Consider the following 18,331-nt stretch of genomic DNA (forward strand, 5'->3'; position numbering starts at 1 on the left):
GAGCCTATAGTATAGCATCACTACAATCGTAGGCCTGTTTCCACACTTCAGCCAGCGCCATAGGGATTTCCGTTAAAAAGTCCATATGGGCAGGTTTGGATTCTAAGCCAATAATGCATTGTTATCCTAGCAACGCCTCTGGCAATAGCTAGGGTCTGTGAACTGATCTTCACAATCAGTTCACAGATTGTGAAGAGTTAATTCTGCTGACTAATTTAAATAATAATAATAAATATTTGTTGGATCATAGAGTTTGTGTTTTATTGCTGTTTAAGAGTAGGGTATTATACAGTATACCTATTTAAAACATATTTCCGGAACTCTGGAATTTTATCGCCCATATTGGCCGACTTGATAAGGCAAATAAGCGACTAAAACACGCTTGTAATTTAAATAATAATGTTAGGCTACAGTACATTATGGGGCATAATAATAATTTTTTTATTGAACATCTGGATTAATATATTGCTTTTGTCGTTATTTCATCAAAACAAAATTGTTGGGCCTACTGTTATAGTCTAACTTTTTTTTATTTGTCAATGCAATTGATTAGGAAAATACCATTTTGAAAGCTACACCCTCCTTTCATGACTTTTCCTAAAAAGGTGTAGCATATTACATTGTTCCGTTCTCAGAATTCAAAACTGAAAACTATTTAGACACTAATTATACTTTTTTACTCCTTATTCCTAATAACTGATTGGGCATGTGACAATACAAGTATTTTAACAGGTGCTTCGTCTTACCCATCTTTCTCGGTTAATGTGGAGTAATTAACAGTAATTTGTCGACTTACAGGAAATAAACAAAGTACAAGGTCTGTTCAAATGGCATTTTATTAGAAACCATTAGTATTTCATACACTGCCGATTTTGCAGGTTTTCCTACTTACAAAGCATGTAGTGGTCTGTAAGTTTTATCATAGGTACACTTCAACTCTGAGAGACGGAATCTCAAACAAAAAAAAAATCAGAAAATCACATTGTATGATTTTTAAGTAATTAATTTGCATTTTATTGCATGACATAAGTATTTGATGTCATGCAATAAAACCAGTAAGAATTACGGCTCTCACAGATCTTAGTTTTTCTTTAAGAAGCCCTCCTGTTCTCCACTCATTACCTGTATTAACTGCACCTGTTTGAACTTGTTACCTGTATAAAACACACCTGTCCACACGCTCAAACAGACTCTAGCCTCTCCACAATGGCCAAGACCAGAGAGCTGTGTAAGGACATCAGGGATAAAATTGTAGACCTGCACAAGGCTGGGATGGGCTACAGGACAATAGGCAAGCAGCTTGGTGAGAAGGCAACAACTGTTGGCGCATTTATTAGAAATTGGAAGAAGTTCAAGATGATGGTCAACCTCCTTCGGTCTGGGGCTCCATGCAAGGTCTCACCTCGTGGGGCATCAATGATCATGAGGAAGGTGAGGGATCAGCCCAGAACTACACAGCAGGACCTGGTCAGTGACCACAGGACCACAGTCTCAAAGAAAACCATTAGTAACACACTAAGCTGTCATGGATTAAAATCCTGCAGCGTACGCAAGGTCCCCCTGCTCAAGCCAGCGCATGTCCAGGCCCGTCTGAAGTTTGCCAATGACCATCTGGATGATCCAGAGGAGGAATGGGAGAAGGTCATGTGGTCTGATGAGACAAATATTGAGCTTTTTGGTCTAAACTCCACTCGCCATGTTTGGAGGAAGAAGAAGGATGAGTACAACCCCAAGAACACCATCCCAAACATGAAGCATGGAGGTGGAAACATCATTCTTTGGGGATGCTTTTCTGCAAAGGGGACAGGACAACTGCACCGTATTGAGGGGAGGATGCATGGGACCATGTATCGCAAGATCTTGGCCAACAACCTCCTTCCTTCAGTAAGAGCATTGAAAATGGGTTGTGGCTGGGTCTTCCAGAATGACAACGACCCGGGAACACACAGCCAGGGCAACTAAGGAGTGGCTCCGTAAGAAGCATCTCAAGGTCCTGGAGTGGCCTAGCCAGTCTCCAGACCTGAACACAATAGAAAATCTTTGGAGGGAGCTGAAAGTCTGTATTGCCCAGAGACAGCCCAGAAACTTCAACAATCTGGAGAAGGTCTGTATAGAGGAGTGGGCCTAAATCCCTGCTGCAGTGTGTGCAAACCTGGTCAAGAACTACAGGAAAAGTATGATCTCGGTAATTGCAAACAAAGGTTTCTGTACCAAATATTAAGTTCTGCTTTTTTGATGTATCAAATACTTATGTCATGTAATAAAATGCAAATGAATTACTTAAAAATCATACAGTGTGATTTTCTGGATTTTTGTTTTAGATTCCATCACTCACAGTTGAAGAGTATCTATGATAAAAATTTGGATTGCTTTGTAAGTGGGAAAACCTAAAAAATCGGCAGTGTATCAAATACTTGTTCTCCCCACTGTAAACATGCTATGTTAAACACTTAATTATATGTTCGTTAGTGTGGCATATTGTAATTTATCAAAGAAATCTGGTGTGAAAAGTAATTTATTTTTTAAGAAGTTTTTATTGATAGAAACAGATGCAGTCTTCAGGAAATATTTGTGCAGAAAGGTAGCGTCAACATAATGTTGGCTTAGTAAAAGTCTGCAATTAGCCTACATAAATGTTAACTTATTTGTTGTAATCAACTGCTATATTTGTATTTCAGTTAAAATAGATTAATGTGTGTAGACCTATAATTAAATATACATTCTCAGTTCTCAGAAATAACAGTTAATCAAGCAAAGAAACACAGCAACATGGAATCAAACAGAACAACATAGCAATCCATGAATAGGATTATAGTAGACAATATTCCTCAGATTTTTTATGTTTTATTCTGGCCATATAAATACAGAAGCAGGCTTGAATAAAAGCAGTTTCAGGCAGGTGTTGATGTTCTCTTAGATACCGCCATTCTTATTTTTTATTTTATGTTTTTGTTCACTGCAACTTGCCGCGGTATACTGCGTCATGCCTCATCGCAGACCGCCTCCTTGGGTTTGGAATTAAATGAGCGACATCTGTACATTCCACTTGTACTATACATATACTTAATACTTGAAAATATTTGTATAATTCTCTGCCCTCTTTTATTTGTGCTTCTGGTTATGCTAACTGCATTTTGTTGTACTGTACTTGTTCAATGACAATACATTTTAATCTAATCTAAAATCCATTAGTGATGTCTAGTCTAATAAAATAAAGGATGTTTTGGCTGTCAGGAAATCTGAAAAAGATAAATATTTGCTCCACTGAGATTATTGGCTATTAGATTATTGGGATGGTTAATTCAGGTTTACCCAACCGGATCCCCTTTCTTTTGGACCAGATTAATCACGTTTTTTCATTTGATTTTGTTTTGCAGAGATAACCAGGAGAAAATGATTTACTTCCTGCTGCTGGACCGTAAGGAGAGATACCCTAGCCATGAAGACCAGAACCTGCCCCCACGCAACGAGATTGGTAAAATTAAAATACAACGCCCCAACTAGTAACAACCATCCAATCTGTATTCATGTAATTTTTTTGTGTGCCAAGTCACTAAAAGGTAGAGCATGGTATTTGGAATGGCGGGGTTGTGGGTTTGATTCCCCTGGCAAGAATTTTCAATATTAAAAGTATGAAAATGTTTGGATGAGCAATACTCTGCCCTCATTCAGGGTGGTTGTGGTTGGTGGGTGTCCCTTTGGTTGATGCCTGGCAATGTGGGTGGATTGATATCCTGCCTGTTGGGCCCTGCGGAGTACCTGGTTTAGGGGGCCTGTTTCTGTCCCTGTCCTTGCCCATCTGGTCATACTTCTGACCTAGTCTAAATTAAATTGACTCTGGATGTAGCCTAGATTAATTTATTAATTATTCCAATTGGACTCTTAATATCTCACCCGGCACAGCCAGAAGGTTCTCTAGGGGGGTTGCTACTGAGATGAGAGGGAACTCGCACCACCCGATAGCACCACAGTTTTACTTTTATAGTTAGCAAAATCCTAAATATAACACTTCAGACGAATCACCAAAGGATACGTCAACATGTCCTAACCTTAACATTGCGACCATGAGACGATGGTGAAGCCAAAGAATAAAAGAAATGACCCAGACGAAACAGGGCCAGAATCACTGGAGGGATTCATCCTCCATAAGCCCCAAGGGATATGGAGGATAAAAACCCTACGAGTAGCAATAGCGGCACTTTGCCGATATGATATTGCAAAGAACAAATCTGATATTTGCTCAAGCATCGAAACCCACATCCAGGAGATATCCGCTGATTTGAAAAGCGATATCTACACCATTAAGGACATGCAGACACCAATTGCCACTATTGACACCAAGGTGACGGTGCAGGCAACAACCATTGCAGACCTCAGGGAGGCCTGAACTAGACTCTCAGACGACATCACCTCCCTTCAGAGTACTGTGTCTCGCCTGGTAGCTACTTGGTGAAGGAACTTGGTGACAAGTGTGAGGATTTGGAGGGGCACTTAAGGAGAAATAATATCGTTATAGGGATATTATAGGAATAGTAGGGACATGTGAGGGCAAAGAGGGACCACATCCCAGAGAATATACTAGCCAACTCCTGAAAGATGCAATCTCACTTAGTGAGGAACCTCTTGTCGATCGTGCCCATAGGGTATCACGCTAAAGACCCCGGGAAGGAGATCCACCCTGCCCCTTCATTTTAAGGCTGCATTATTACCACACACTGGCAGACATCTTACGTAGGGCTGCTGAACTGAAGAATGTACAACACCAGGGGATTAGAGTACAGATATTTCTTGACTACCCACCGGCCCGTGGCTAAATGGAGAGCAGTGTTCACCAAATCTAGAGATCTATTTCAAGGCAAACCAGTTGTCAGATACGGCCTACTCTACCCAGCTAGACTGTTGATTACATACAACGGCATACAGTCCTCCTTCACAGACCCAAAAGAAGCCCATGCCTACGCTGAACAATCCTTTGGCTAACCACAACGTAATAATTTTTTATGAGTGTTCTACAAAAAGGGCTGGGCGGCGGCTGGAATGCTGCACTCCCGATGCTGTTTTGAGGGCCTGCGGTATGAAGGTAACCCCCAGCTTTGTTCATGTGGTGTGACATGGCCCCTCCGCATAGGAACTGAAGGTTAAACCCTCAATTGCTTACCATTTAAATATTTTGTGATATATCTTAAAACACAGATGGACTTTCATTTTGAAACTAACGATACTGAAGGCACATCCCCCTCATTGCTTTGTGAGGCTATGAAGGACTACATACGGGGCTGTGTGATTTCTTATGAGGTGTCTAAGAGGAAAACTAACAAAGCTAAACTGATTAAACTGGAGAGGGAAATTCACCGTCTGGACAGGGAGAATGCACGGCACACTTCTGGTAGTCTTCATAGGAGAATATCATCCCTTAAGTATGAATACAATAAAATACTTTCTACAGAGATCAGCAAAGCCTTTCTATATACCAAATAAAAGTATTTTGAATTTGGTGATAAGCCACATACACTACTGGCTCGGCAACTAAGGAAAACTGAATCTGAACTCACTATTCACACAATTAAATCTAGTTTGGGCAATGTACTGTCACTGTCTCAAGACATTAATGACAGATTTCTTCAATTTTATATATATATTTTTTTTTAAATACAAAGGTGAAATGTCAACAAATTAAGCCAAGAGGAATCTGACCACCTCAATGCAGAGATCTTAATTGAGGTAATACAAATGGCCATCGCCTCACTTAAAAATGCTAAAGCTCCTGGCCCAGATGGCTTTCCGGGTGAGATAAAAAAAATTCATGCGGAGTCCTGTGTCCTTATTTACATAGGATGTTCAGGCAGGCTCAAAACGACCAAGTCTTGCCCCCTAAAGTAGCCAAGGCTGTTACCATTGTGTTACATAAAAAGGGTAAAGACCCTGAGGAAGTTGGGTCCTACTGTCCTATATCTCTATTGAATATAGATGGTAAGATATTTACAAAGGTACTAGCTAACAGACTTAACCTCCTACTGGGTCAACTGGTACACACGGACCAGACTGGATTCATCCCTAACCAAAATGTATTTGACAACGTAATGCGCTTATTTAACATTATATTTTCCACCAGGAGACCTGAAGATAAGTTAATTGTGCTAGATGTGGAGAAAGCATTTGACCAGGTCGAATGGCCATCTGTTTTAAATTCTAGACAGTTTTAATTTTGGAGAAGCCTTCATATCATGGATCAGGCTTCTCTACAATAATCCCACAGCAAAGATCCTGACTAACCATATCATGTCCCCTCTCTCTAAACAGTTCAAAGGGACAAGGCAGGGTTGTCACCTGTCCCCGCTAACCTTTGCACTCACCGTGGAACCCCTAGTTCCGGGTTTGCACGGTTATTCCACAGTCCATACAATCTCCTTATATATCAATTTGTATTCTATAGAAACCCAGACCCCAGACCACTATTCCACTGATCCTAGGCAAGATACATTTATTCAGTAGCTTCTCTTGGTACAGAATAAACCGGAACAAGACTGAACTCATGCCCATAAGGCTGCAAACCCTTCCTTTTAGAAAATCCCAAAAATAATTTACCTTTCTAGAGGTCAGAATTACAAAGTGCTATTCCTCCTTATTTGGGGCTAACTTCCCCCCCTGGTATATAGGTTGCAAACAAACATACAATTCTGGCGCTCCCTTCCCCTATCAATGATAGGCAGAGTGAATGCCATTAAGATGGTTTTCCTACCCCAACTCTTATACTTATTTAAAAACATTCCAATCTTTCTTCCTAAATCATTCTTTAAGCAATTAGACTCCATTATAGTACCCTTCTTATGGAACTACAGAACTCATAGGATAGCTAAGACACATCTGTGTAAATAGACTCGGGCTGGAATGTTAGCCTTCCCAAACTTCTTACTTAACCACTGGGCGTCAAACATATGAATCCTCAACTTTTATCTAGATAAGTCATCTCTGAGCCATGACTGGCTTGAGTTAGAACGGGAGGACTGCCTCCCATATGCCATAGGGGCAGTTCAACTGTGTCCCACCAAACTTGAAAAATGTACATACAGATCTAACCTGGTAATACACAATACGATACGAATATGGAAACACACCAGGTCTCATGTTACTCTCAACCCCCTATCCCACGCTCTTCCAATAGCAGACAATCCTACATTTACTCAGTCTAAGTTGGATGGTGCCTTCAGGCTGTGGAGGGGGGCTGGTATCCACAACGTGGGAGACTTATACCTGGGGGGGCTCCTTTGCCTCATTCGCTCAGATTCAACAGAAGTATGGTCTCCCCGGGACCCATTTTTTTTTAGGTATCTACAAGTGAGGGATTATGTTAGCAAACATCTTCCTGGATTTATACATTCAAGTAGCTAATCGATTGATATGTGCCTTGAAAGGTAATCTAGCTCGGATAAGCAAATATCTGTAATATACGACACCTTACTGTCAACTGACTCGCAGTTATCAGACAGCCTAAAAGCAAAACGGGAGGGGGAGTTTCCTATTCCAGAGGAAATATGGGAAATTGGCTTGGGAAACATCCATCATTGCTCTATCAATGCCAGACACCTGCTTATTCAATTTAAAATACTGCACCGGCTTCATTATTCCAAAGTAGCGCTTTGGAAGTGTCACATACCTGTGAAAATGTCAATCAGCTGAGGGTACGCTGTTACAGTTTTGCTCTGTGTCCCAATATACAATTGTAATGGACAGAAATATTTAAGCTTATATCGGACATACACAACATCGAATTGTAACCTGACCCTCTTTTAATTGTTCTAGGAGTGTCTGAGGCGCAAGCCAATCTGACGACTAGTCAACAATACTTTCTCTCATATAGTTTAATTACATCTAAGAAACTGCTTCTTATGTTTTGGAAGAGTAAAGCAACTCCCAAGAATAAGATGTGGCTTGATGACCTAGAAAACGCCCTACATTTGGAAAAGATAAGACACGATCTAAAAGATAACCTACTGAAATTTGAGAAGATTTAGCTACTCCTATTTAAATACTTTGACTGTGTAATCCAAATAGTAATAAAATATTTTGTGTATATTCTTCCTATTGAGTTATAGAGGACCAGAATGGGCTGGGAGGGAGTTGTTTTGCAATCAAAATGTTTTGGTATTTCTGTGCATTTTGTAATTGTGTATTTTCTTTCCCTGTTTATATACAGTAATGTGGTGTTTACTCTATCAGCAGACATATCCTCAGTTGTATATATAAATTTTCTTCCCATGTTCTGTATCTGCGTATATTTGTTGAAAAAGGAGCTGTATTCTTATTCATGCTCATGTACGATCTGCTCAATAAAATATATTAAACAAATTAATGAATGGAAACGTTTCGTACCGCTATCGCAAAGCGGCATTGCAAGCGGAAAACTACTACAAAACACTTCAAACTACATTCAATAATCTCTCATGGCAGAATGCATTTTTTTACCGTACACTGACAAAACAGCTGACGGAATTGGCTGATTTCAAACTATTTCCTATAGCCACCATACAGAGCTTCTGTTCTTCTGCAGTGATGTCACCAAAGTGAGTGTGAACTTTAACCTCAACAGGCTGTGCAAAGATGGTTTGTTTCGCCTAGCCTTTTATAATTTCTACTAGTTTACACTTAGGTATATTATTGCTATATTTTTGCTTTATATATTTCTTAATTCTTACTATGTAGATATCGTGTGCCAGGTCACAAGAATTTCATTGTGCAGGATGACGTTGTGTTATGCGGTGCGTTTGATAAATACATTTAGAATTTTTGGATTTCCTTTATTCAATGTCGACTTCTGCTTACTCATTTGCCTGCTTGTGGATCTTGAGTTAATTAAATTCTACCCGCTCTGCAACTGGGACAATACCTCTTCATCCCCTGAGGAAGATTTTTTTGTTGGAGAATCAATATACAGTTGTGCTCATGAGTTTGCATACCCACTGAGCACTGAGCAGACTAGATACTGAGCTATGGGGATCAGAACGGTACTGTCAAAAGACCTGCGTAACAAGGTAATGGAGCTTTATAAAGATGGAAAAGGATATAAAAAGATATCCAAAGCCTTGCAAAAGCCAGTCAGTACTGTTCAATCACTTGTTAAGAAGTGGAACATTTGGGGATCTCTTGATACCAAGTCAAGGTCAGGTAGACCAAGAAAGATTTCAGCCAAAACTGCCAGAAGAATTATTCAGGATACAAAGAAAACCCCACAGGTAACCTAAGGAGGAATACAGGTTCATCTGGAAAAAGACGGTGTGGTTGTTTCAAGGAGCACAATACGACAATACTTGAACAAAAATGAGCTGCATGGTTGAGTTGCCAGAAAGAAGCCTTTACTGCACCTATGCCATAAAAAAGCCTGGTTACAATATGCCTGACAACACCTTCACATGCCTCACAGCTTCTGGCACACTTTAGTTTGGTGTGACGAGACCAAAGTAGAACTTTATGGTCTCAACGGCCTATTGTGAACAGAATTCCATCCCCACTGTGAAGCATGGTGGTGTCTCACTGATGTTTTGTGGGTGTGTGAGCTCTAAATACACAGGGAAGCTTGTGAAAATTGAAGGCAAGATGAATGCAGCGTGTTATCAGAAAATACTGGCAGACAATTTGCATTCTTCTGCACAAAAGCTTGGACTTTCCAGCATGACCATGACCCTAAGCACAAGGCCCAATTGGCCCTCCAGTCATTACAGCAGAAAAAGGTGAAGGTACTGGAGTGGCCATCACAGTCTCTTGACCGTAGTATCATCCAGCCACTCAGGGGAGATCTCAAACGTGTGGTTCATGCAAGACGACCAAAGTTCTTTGCATGACCTGGAGGCATTTTGGGGCCTCATAGACAACTATTACAAATGACTGCACGCTGTCATTGATGGTAAAGGGGGCAATACACAGTATTAAGAACTAAGGGTATGCAGACTTTTGAAAAGGAGTCAGTTCATTTTATTCTTTGATGCCATGTTTTGTTTTATGATTGTGCCATTCTGTTATGACGTACAGTTGAATGTGAATCCCATAAGAAATAGAAGGCGTGTTTTGCCTACTCACTCATGTTTTCTTTACAAATGGTACATTTATTACCAATTATCCAAGGGTATGCAAACTTTTGAGCACAACTGTATCAACTTGGCCAACAAGACACTTATTCTAAGAAACATTTTAATACCAAGGATTATGACTGTTCAATTAGAAGAGGACTAAAGGCGAATGCAATTCCAAGTTCCCCAGTTCAAGCCGTGGAGACAAGACCGATTGTAAGTAATACTTCTGATTGCCATGTTATAATACACAAAGTACACATTACCTCTGGATATTCTGGGCAATGTTTGGGGATTAATGTGTTCACCATCACCAAGGTGAATATCAAAGACGAAATAGGTAACTTGCTTTCTAGCTAGCAAATACTAACTTTTGTATATTGTGTATAAACTTACTGATTCCCGAACAAACACGTGGATTGTGAACAAAACTGACCAGTAAACACAGGAAGTGCCCATTTATTTGAAATTCGAATTATATTGCAAAAATTTTAACTTTATTTCAAGGAATACAACATCGTCAAGTTCTTTGAGGTAAACAACACCACTTGGTTTGGAGTGTTTTAGAGTACTTTTCTGCTTGCAATTCAGCTTTGCGATAGGGGTACATAAAGTATCCATTCATGAATTTGTATGATACTAATAATGCTCATTACTGACTGAGACAGAGCTGAATAATGGATTGTTTTAAAAAAAAAAAAAATGACTCTGTGCCTTAAGGACCAACTGAGAGTAAGAGGCCTGTCACAGAAATGTGATTTTTGGACAAACTATTCCTTTCAAATACATGGAAGATGTCGATAAACACTGCTCTTACTGAAGCTCTTCACAATCAAATTGCTCTGTGTGATCCTGTCACTTTTCCACCGTCCCATGTTCTCTCTCTTGGTCTGTCTATCCTTCTCTTTTAATCTTTCTTTTTGTCAATCCTGCGCTCTCCCTTTCTCTCATCTTCCTTTCTCTATTTTTCTGTCCACCGTTCTCTCTCTGTCTTTCTGTCTATCATTCTCTCTCTCTCTCTCTCTGTCCCTCCCTGTTGTTCCTCTCCTCAGATCCCCCGAGGAAGCGTGTGGACTCCCCTATGTTGAACCGTCATGGCAAAAGGAGACCGGAGAGGAAGTCAATGGAAGTGCTAAGTGTCACAGATGGAGGCTCACCCGTTCCGGCCAGGAGAGCCATCGACATGACACAGCACGGACAGAGGTACAAACACACACACACACACACACACACACACACACAGTAACAGAGGTACACACACACATGCATGTGCACACACACACCCAACTGTCACCCCCATTTTTCCCTATTCCACTCCATCACATCAACTTGCACTTGGGGTAGGGAAAGAGAATGTATTTGAGAATGCACACTCAGTTCATAACTTGAATACACTGAGAAACACCCACATAATTAGTATTATTTTCTTCTGAAAAAACTTTCTGTTAAGTCAACACTTATTACTATGTAACTGCAATGTAAAAACATATTAACAACTGTATTAACAACAATGTTATACCCAGGTTTTATATTGTAATTACAATAAAATAATGATTTATCAATACAGATTTTTTCACTTGTGGAAAAACAAAAGGTAATTACATACGTAGGTAATTACATAGGATGCTATTCCAAGTGTGTAATTACACATTATTTTGGTTTTAGTAATTACACTGTTTTATTACACAATTACACTTCTGCAGTCGGCTCTGTTGCACCATATGAATAGCTACACTGAAGGTGTTGTCTCTGTAGTTAATCCTAACGGTAGCTGTCCCTCCTATATCTAGATGCTGACCCTCAAACATAGCCTGACAGAGAGGGATAGGATATTGTTTATGCCACAAGATTCCGATTCTGCGAACAAAACTTGAGGCTGTTTAGCTTACGTGTTAGACTTGCAATCTGACAAGTGGGCGGAAGCAACAGATATTCTGTTTCCATTGTCGACCAAAATAAACGGAGGAGTTTATAACATGTTTGTGTTATAAAAATATTATATATTTTCAAAGGGTCAGAGACAGTTTTGTGCTGCTCTTACGCACCGTTCATATAGACGGGACAGATGGTGATATCACAATTAATTATGCACAACCACTACGTACCGGTAGCGAAAAGGTATATTGATAACATACATATTGAGATTAAGATGGATCAGAAAAAATATATAGTATTTGATTGGGGTAAAATTACAAACTCAATTTTCGACCCACTCAGTTTTCATATATTTAAAGATGTTACACAGTCTGCATCTTGACCCTCATCGTTACGTATCTTACTACGTGGGCAATGGGTTACCGGGCTATTATGGATCCCCGACCATGTACGGTTCAGAGGTGGACCGCAATGGTGGGGGTAATCTATTTAGGATGGTAATCCCGTTTATGAAGAGGTTTTAATATAGCAAAGCCACATTAAAAAAAATGCTGCAAAGAATATTGTCGGTGAGGTCATTTCTAGTGCTTTGACCAATCATAATGCGTCAGATCCTAAGCGACAGCTAGGCCCAGGAGGGCTCCTGATGTTGGCTCACAGACCTAAAAAGAGGCCCCCTGGAGCGCGGCTTCCTTTTCCTAAAAAGCCACGGTCAACGGTTAAAATAAAATCATTAAGGCAAAAGCGAAGTAAAGGTAGGAGGTCTGCAAAGCGAATAATGAAGAGTATATTCAAAATAATGGCTCAGTTACACCAAACGTCACGGGATGGCCCCCCTGACCCAGTTTTCTATAGATTTTGGCAAAGAACGGCATAGAATTTTTCATCCCCAGTCAAGGAGAACAGTATTTGGACTTGAATAACACCCTACTACACCTAATCCTCAAAGTAACCAAGAAAGATGGGAATTATATTGCTGCGGATGCCAAGGTAGCTCTCATTTATTAACCTTTGGCCACCATCTTCTCCCAAGTGGATGTGACATTAGGGGATCGACCCATCAGCCAGAGCAGTTCCACCTACCACTACAGGGCCATTTTGGAGTGTTTACTGAATTACTCTGTAGATATGCTGAATAAGCAATATGCAGCAATTTGTCTGTATCTTTGTTTAATAAAGATACAGGAGGTGCCATTCCACCGGGAGCAAATAGAGGATTAATTGCTTCCGGGTATTCTAGAAACTCCCAAAATGTGCTTTTGTGCTCAATACATCATGATATTTTCTTTCAAGAGAGTTTACTCCTTAATGCAGTTGACTTAATTAAGACTCAAATTAACAAGAGCAAAAGATGAATTTTGCCTGGAGTCCGCGGCTGACGGAGACTTTAGTCTAAAACTGCTGAGTGCATCGCTTTTTGTGAAAAAAAGTCTCTGTATCTCCGGTCGTTCGTTTAGGACATTCCCAGGCCCCTTCAAAGAATAACTATGAAAACATTTAGCATGCCCAGAGGATCTAGAATTTGCAGTCAAGACAATTTGATTTTGGGTACACTCCCCTGCTACGTTGTTATCGGATTGGTTGATCATGCGGCTAGCACCAGCCGTCTGGATACAAAACACGCTTATTTCCGTATTTTCAATGCAGAGTATGTGGCCCTCTGTCAGGACGGACGTCAAATTCCCGCTAAGGCCTTCAAGCCAAATTTCAACCACGGCATATGCGTTACAGAATTTTATAATCTAGACGTGGCTATGGGAAGACATTTAAAAGATATGGTTGGATCGAGAGAAAGACAGAATTACACCTTGTACGCTTTCAACCTAGCTCCAGATGTTTAAAGAATGCCATAAAGTTTTATAACATTTATTTTTATTGAAATTAAATTGTTGAGTGTACATTTATTAAAACTTCTGTATTGTAAATCTTCTGTAATGCCAAGTTCAAATGAGGGTTGGGTATCTTTAAAACCAGTTTATCTTCTGGAGAGAGCTGGCTTATTTGATTTTAAGCCTTGTTTCTGTTGGCGCACCTGATAACAAGGCATTCCAGACATCAGCACATTAAGGGCTGCTATGGCTTCAAGAAAAGGAAGCCTACCTACAGGTCTCCTGTCTTTGACTATTTTGTGTGAAGCAGTTACATTTTTGACCACATATGAGACCCTCTTATGGTTTGTCCTTTATGTACAAACTCGCCACAGTAATTCCAACCAGCTCTGCATATTGACCCTTTTATTTTATTCATTATATACACTCACCTAAAGGATTATTAGGAACACCTGTTCAATTTCTCATTAATGCAATTATCTAATCAACCAATCACATGGCAGTTGCTTCAATGCATTTAGGGGTGTGGTCCTGGTCAAGACAATCTCCTGAACTCCAAACTGAATGTCAGAATGGGAAAGAAAGGTGATTTAAGCAATTTTGAGCGTGGCATGGTTGTTGGTGCCAGGCGGGCCGGTCTGAGTATTTCACAATCTGCTCAGTTACTGGGATTTTCACGAACAACCATTTCTAGGGTTTACAAAGAATGGTGTGAAAAGGGAAAAACATCCAGTATGCGGCAGTCCTGTGGGCGAAAATGCCTTGTTGATGCTAGAGGTCAGAGGAGAATGGGCCGACTGATTCAAGCTGATAGAAGAGCAACTTTGACTGAAATAACCACTCGTTACAACCGAGGTATGCAGCAAAGCATTTGTGAAACCACAACACGCACAACCTTGAGGCGGATGGGCTACAACAGCAGAAGACCCCACCGGGTACCACTCATCTCCACTACAAATAGGAAAAAGAGACTACAATTTACACGAGCTTACCAAAATTGGACAGTTGAAGACTGGAAGAATGTTGCCTGGTCTGATGTGTCTCAATTTCTGTTGAGACATTCAGATGGTAGAGTCAGAATTTGGCGTAAACAGAATGAGAACATGACTCCATCATGCCTTGTTACCACTGTGCAGGCTGGAGGTGGTGGTGTAATGGTGTGGGGGATGTTTTCTTGGCACGCTTTAGGCCCCTTAGTGCCAATTGGGCATCGTTTAAATGCCACGGCCTACCTGAGCATTGTTTCTGACCATGTCCATCTCTTTATGACCACCATGTAACCATCCTCTGATGACTACTTCCAGCAGGATAATGCACCATGTCACAAAGCTCGAATAATTTCAAATTGGTTTCTTGAACATGACAATGAGTTCACTGTACTGAAATGGCCCCCACAGTCACCAGATCTCAACCCAATAGAGCATCTTTGGGATATGGTGGAACGGGAGCTTCGTGCCCTGGATGTGCATCCCACAAATCTCCATCAACTGCAAGAGGCTATCCTATCAATATGGGCCAACATTTCTAAAGAATGCTTTCAGCACCTTGTTGAATCAATGCCACGTAGAATTAAGGCACGTAGAATTAAGTTCTGAAGGCATAAGGGGGTCAAACACAGTATTAGTATGGTGTTCCTAATAATCCTTTAAGTGAGTGTATATACATAAATAAAAAATCGATTACATGAAGGAATATGTCCGTCATCACATCATCATCTTCTATAACATGGAAGATGGAGGAAGGCACCCTGAATCAACGGGCTCTGTATCCTCTGACCTATTATTTTTCCGGCAGGGAAAGGGTCCTGTGTCTAGGTCCCTTTTGGCCGTTTGCTGAATGTTTTCTGGGCCTTGTTGTTTAAGTTTATCCAACTGATGTTGAGGCACTAAGTACATTGTATTAGATATCATCAAATCAGCCCCCACTCCTGGATGAGATTAGACGTGTTATGATTGGGATTGCCACACTTAAATTCACCCGTTTGCTGTATGGCTTGCCTTTTTGCTTTTATAGTGATCTTTTTGTCTGCAAAAAATTTTATGGCAGTCTTTTCTTTTTTTCTGGCTGAGTGGGATTCGCCCCTTGAGAAGATTCAGAGCAATCTCCCAAGACTGACTTTCGTTCTTTAGGTTTGGCTACGGCAAGGGCTCTCTAGAAGGGCAAATGTATTTTTAAATGGGCAGACATGTTTACTATTTCTTTGGGATGTAAACTGTTGGCCACCCCCATGGAAACAAGCCAGCTCTGAGTCTTAAATGTTCTGGTGTAGAAGCTTTAAGATCTACCAATAAATAGGAATATGCTTTTTTTTTTGTTGCATCGTCATAGATTTCCAAGACACATTTGCTGGGCCAAAGTATTCATCTGTAAATTGTCTCTTGGGTTTCTAAACAAAACCATGTAATTGGATTTCAAACTAATGATAAGGCTATTTTACCTTGGTGAAAGACATTTTGTACCAGATAAAAACAGATAAGTTTCTATGATGAATATATTAGTGATGGGAAGTTCGACTCTTTATACTGACTCGGATCTTGTTGAGTCGTTCAGTAAAAAGTTTGAGTCATTTCGTTCATTTGAGACAGTAATGCCCCCTCACACCTCCCGCCAAAGCATGCTCATTATCAGAATGTCCCGTTTGTGTCTTCTCTAAGCAAACGCTTGTTTTACTCTATGATTTAACATTGAATTATGTTTAACATTACAATAAAACATTTTATACTATATTATTAACTGTAGGCTATGCGTCCAATTATCTGTTACAAACATGTATTTACAATGCTACTTTCTTGATCAACTTTGAGAACGAGTGTAGGCTACTGAGCTGGAAGCCAGCGGTCGGGTAGAACTCCGCTGGCAGATGTTCAAATGAGCGCAACCGTTCAGTTGAACGGTAAAACTTACTGAGTCAGACGTTCACAAGTCTTTTTTGTTAGGCAAAGGCTCACTGTATGATTTCATCTGTGTTTATCATTACAATCAAAAATCAACTACTAGCCTACATTAAATATTTTTAGACCTACCATGTGTCCAATTATCTGTTACAAATGTCTTTATAATGCTACTCTCTTGATCTATTCTTCTATGCGACATAAAACTAACAGCATATTCCGTGGTTGGGTAGAACTCTACCTGCCAGTGGTTCAAATGAACGAAACAACTGACCGAGTCATTTGTTCGCAAGTCTTTTTACTTAGGCAAAGGCTCAGTGTATGATTTTATCTGTGTTTATCATTACAGTCAGAAATCAACTACTACATTAATTATTTTAGACCTACCATGTGTCTAATAATCTGTTACAAACATGTCTTTATTATGCTATTATCTTGATCAATTTTTTGTAGCAAATCTAAAACTAACAGAGTATTCTGTGGTTGGGTTGAACTCTGCCACTCGTTCAAATGAACAAAACAACCATTCAATTGAATGATAAAACTGACCGAGTCAGTCGTTCACAAGTCTTTTCTACTTAGGCAAAAGCAGCGGCTCCATGCTTGTTTTCATCTTTTTTTTCATGGCATCAGTAATCAACTAACTATATTAATTATTAAAGTTTGCCTTCAATTATCAGTTATAAACATGTCTTTATGATGTTCCTGCCTTGATCTATTTTTCTCTGTGAATGCACATAGAAGTTGATTGGAGAACTAAGCTGGAGGACTAGGTATGAAGGAAGTGATCATGTTGTAGTAATCCGCTGTCAAACGTTCGAATGAACGATACAATTGAACGAGTCACTAGAAAAAAGGACGAGTGAGTCCCGAGTCATTAAAAAGATTTGTTCAAAACAAACAAATTGTTCGTGAACTGCACATCACTAGAGTATATTGACTAAAAGCTCTAGCAATTTCAGGGTTTTCACCACCTGCAAAAAACATATCATCCAAAACTAGAAGGTTATTTCTGTTAGGATGAAAGAGTTGATCATCATCATTCAATGATTCAAGTATTTCATCCATCCATCCATCATCTTCCGCTTATCCGGGGCCGGGTCATGGGGGCAGCAGTCTAAGCAGGGATGCCCAGACTTCCCTCTCCCCAGACACTTCCTCCAGCTCTTCCGGGGGGGACACTAAGGCGTTCCCAGGCCAGCCGGGAGACATAGTCCCTCCAGCGTGTCCTAGGTCTTCCCCGGGGTCTCCTCCCGGTGGGATGGGACAGGAACACCTCCCCAGGAAGGCGTTCCGGAGGCATCCGGAACAGATGCCCAAGCCACCTCAGCTGACCGCTCTCGATGTGGAGGAGCAGCGGCTCTACTCTGAGCTCCTCCCGAGTGACCAAGCTTCTCATCTCTAAGGGATCGCCCAGCAACCCTGCGGAGACAGCTCATTTCGGCTGCCTGTATCCGGGATCTTGTCCTTTCGGTCATGACCCAAAGCTCATGACCATAGGTGAGAGTAGGAACGTAGATTGACCGGTAAATCGAGAGCTTCGCCTTGCGGCTCAGCTCTTTCTTCACCACGACAGACCGATACATCGACCGCATTACTGCAGTATTCCTTCAACAAAATGTATTTTAATTTTCTTCAACATTTCATCATACATTGGTTGATAGCAGGAATAACA

General features: G+C 40.5%; 1 protein-coding gene across 5 annotated transcripts in view; it reads left to right on the forward strand.

Moving 5' to 3' along the window:
- The window catches only part of LOC105008069 (serine/threonine-protein kinase BRSK2), an 864,007-nt gene that overhangs the window by 731,131 nt on the left and 114,545 nt on the right, over positions 1 to 18,331 (forward strand). For all 5 annotated transcript variants that reach the window (XM_029115106.2, XM_029115108.2, XM_034288278.1 and 2 more), the window contains exons 11-12: positions 3,378 to 3,475; positions 11,114 to 11,264. In XM_029115106.2, the coding sequence (XP_028970939.2) occupies positions 3,378 to 3,475; positions 11,114 to 11,264 (249 nt within the window). The remainder of the gene's footprint in view (positions 1 to 3,377; positions 3,476 to 11,113; positions 11,265 to 18,331) is intronic.

Source organism: Esox lucius, chromosome 19 (assembly GCF_011004845.1).
Source record: "Esox lucius isolate fEsoLuc1 chromosome 19, fEsoLuc1.pri, whole genome shotgun sequence".
NCBI lineage: Eukaryota > Metazoa > Chordata > Actinopteri > Esociformes > Esocidae > Esox > Esox lucius.